This window comes from Eimeria mitis, genomic scaffold (genome assembly GCF_000499745.2).
Source record: "Eimeria mitis Houghton genomic scaffold, Emh_scaff3741, whole genome shotgun sequence".
NCBI lineage: Eukaryota > Apicomplexa > Conoidasida > Eucoccidiorida > Eimeriidae > Eimeria > Eimeria mitis.
Genome location: NW_013572082.1, coordinates 4,744 through 5,190, shown reverse-complemented (window position 1 = coordinate 5,190; position 447 = coordinate 4,744). Strand labels below are relative to the sequence as shown.

The window sequence follows — 447 nt, the reverse complement described above, 5'->3', positions numbered from 1 at the left end:
TTCGGCAAAACCCTCAAACGGGGCTGGTGAGCAGCGGCTGTGTCTCGGGGCAGCCGCAGCTGTCTCCTTGTTGCTGCTGCTGCTGCTGCTGCTGCTGCTGCTGCTGCTCTAGCAGCCGCTGCTCCAGCTGCTGCAGCTGCTGCAGCTGCTGCAGCTCGATGAAGTCTGCTGCTGTCTCTGCAGCAATCTCTTCTGGCATGAGCCTGGGGTTGAATCCCCACTGCTGCTCGCGCTGCTGCTGCTGCAGCAGCAGCTGCTGCTGCTGCTGCTGCTGCAGCAGCAGCTGCTGCTTCTTTGGGGGAGTTGTTGCTGCTGCAGCAGCAACACAAAACGCGCGGCCCTCAGCCTCGAGCTGCTGCACATACACCTGGCGGGGGAAGCTGATTGAGTTAACCCTGCAGCAGCAGCAGCAGCAGCAGCAGCAGCAGCAACAGCAGCAGCAGCAGT

At 62.2% G+C, this 447-nt stretch overlaps 1 protein-coding gene across 1 annotated transcript in view; it reads right to left on the bottom strand.

Annotated features, from left to right (window-relative positions):
* Positions 1 to 13: 13 nt before the first annotated feature.
* The window catches only part of EMH_0069060 (uncharacterized protein), a gene marked incomplete at both ends in the record, with an annotated part of 4,650 nt that continues 4,216 nt past the window's right edge, over positions 14 to 447 (bottom strand). Inside the window, one exon of the mRNA XM_013498827.1 lies at positions 14 to 395. Within this exon, the coding sequence (XP_013354281.1) occupies positions 14 to 395 (382 nt within the window). The remainder of the gene's footprint in view (positions 396 to 447) is intronic.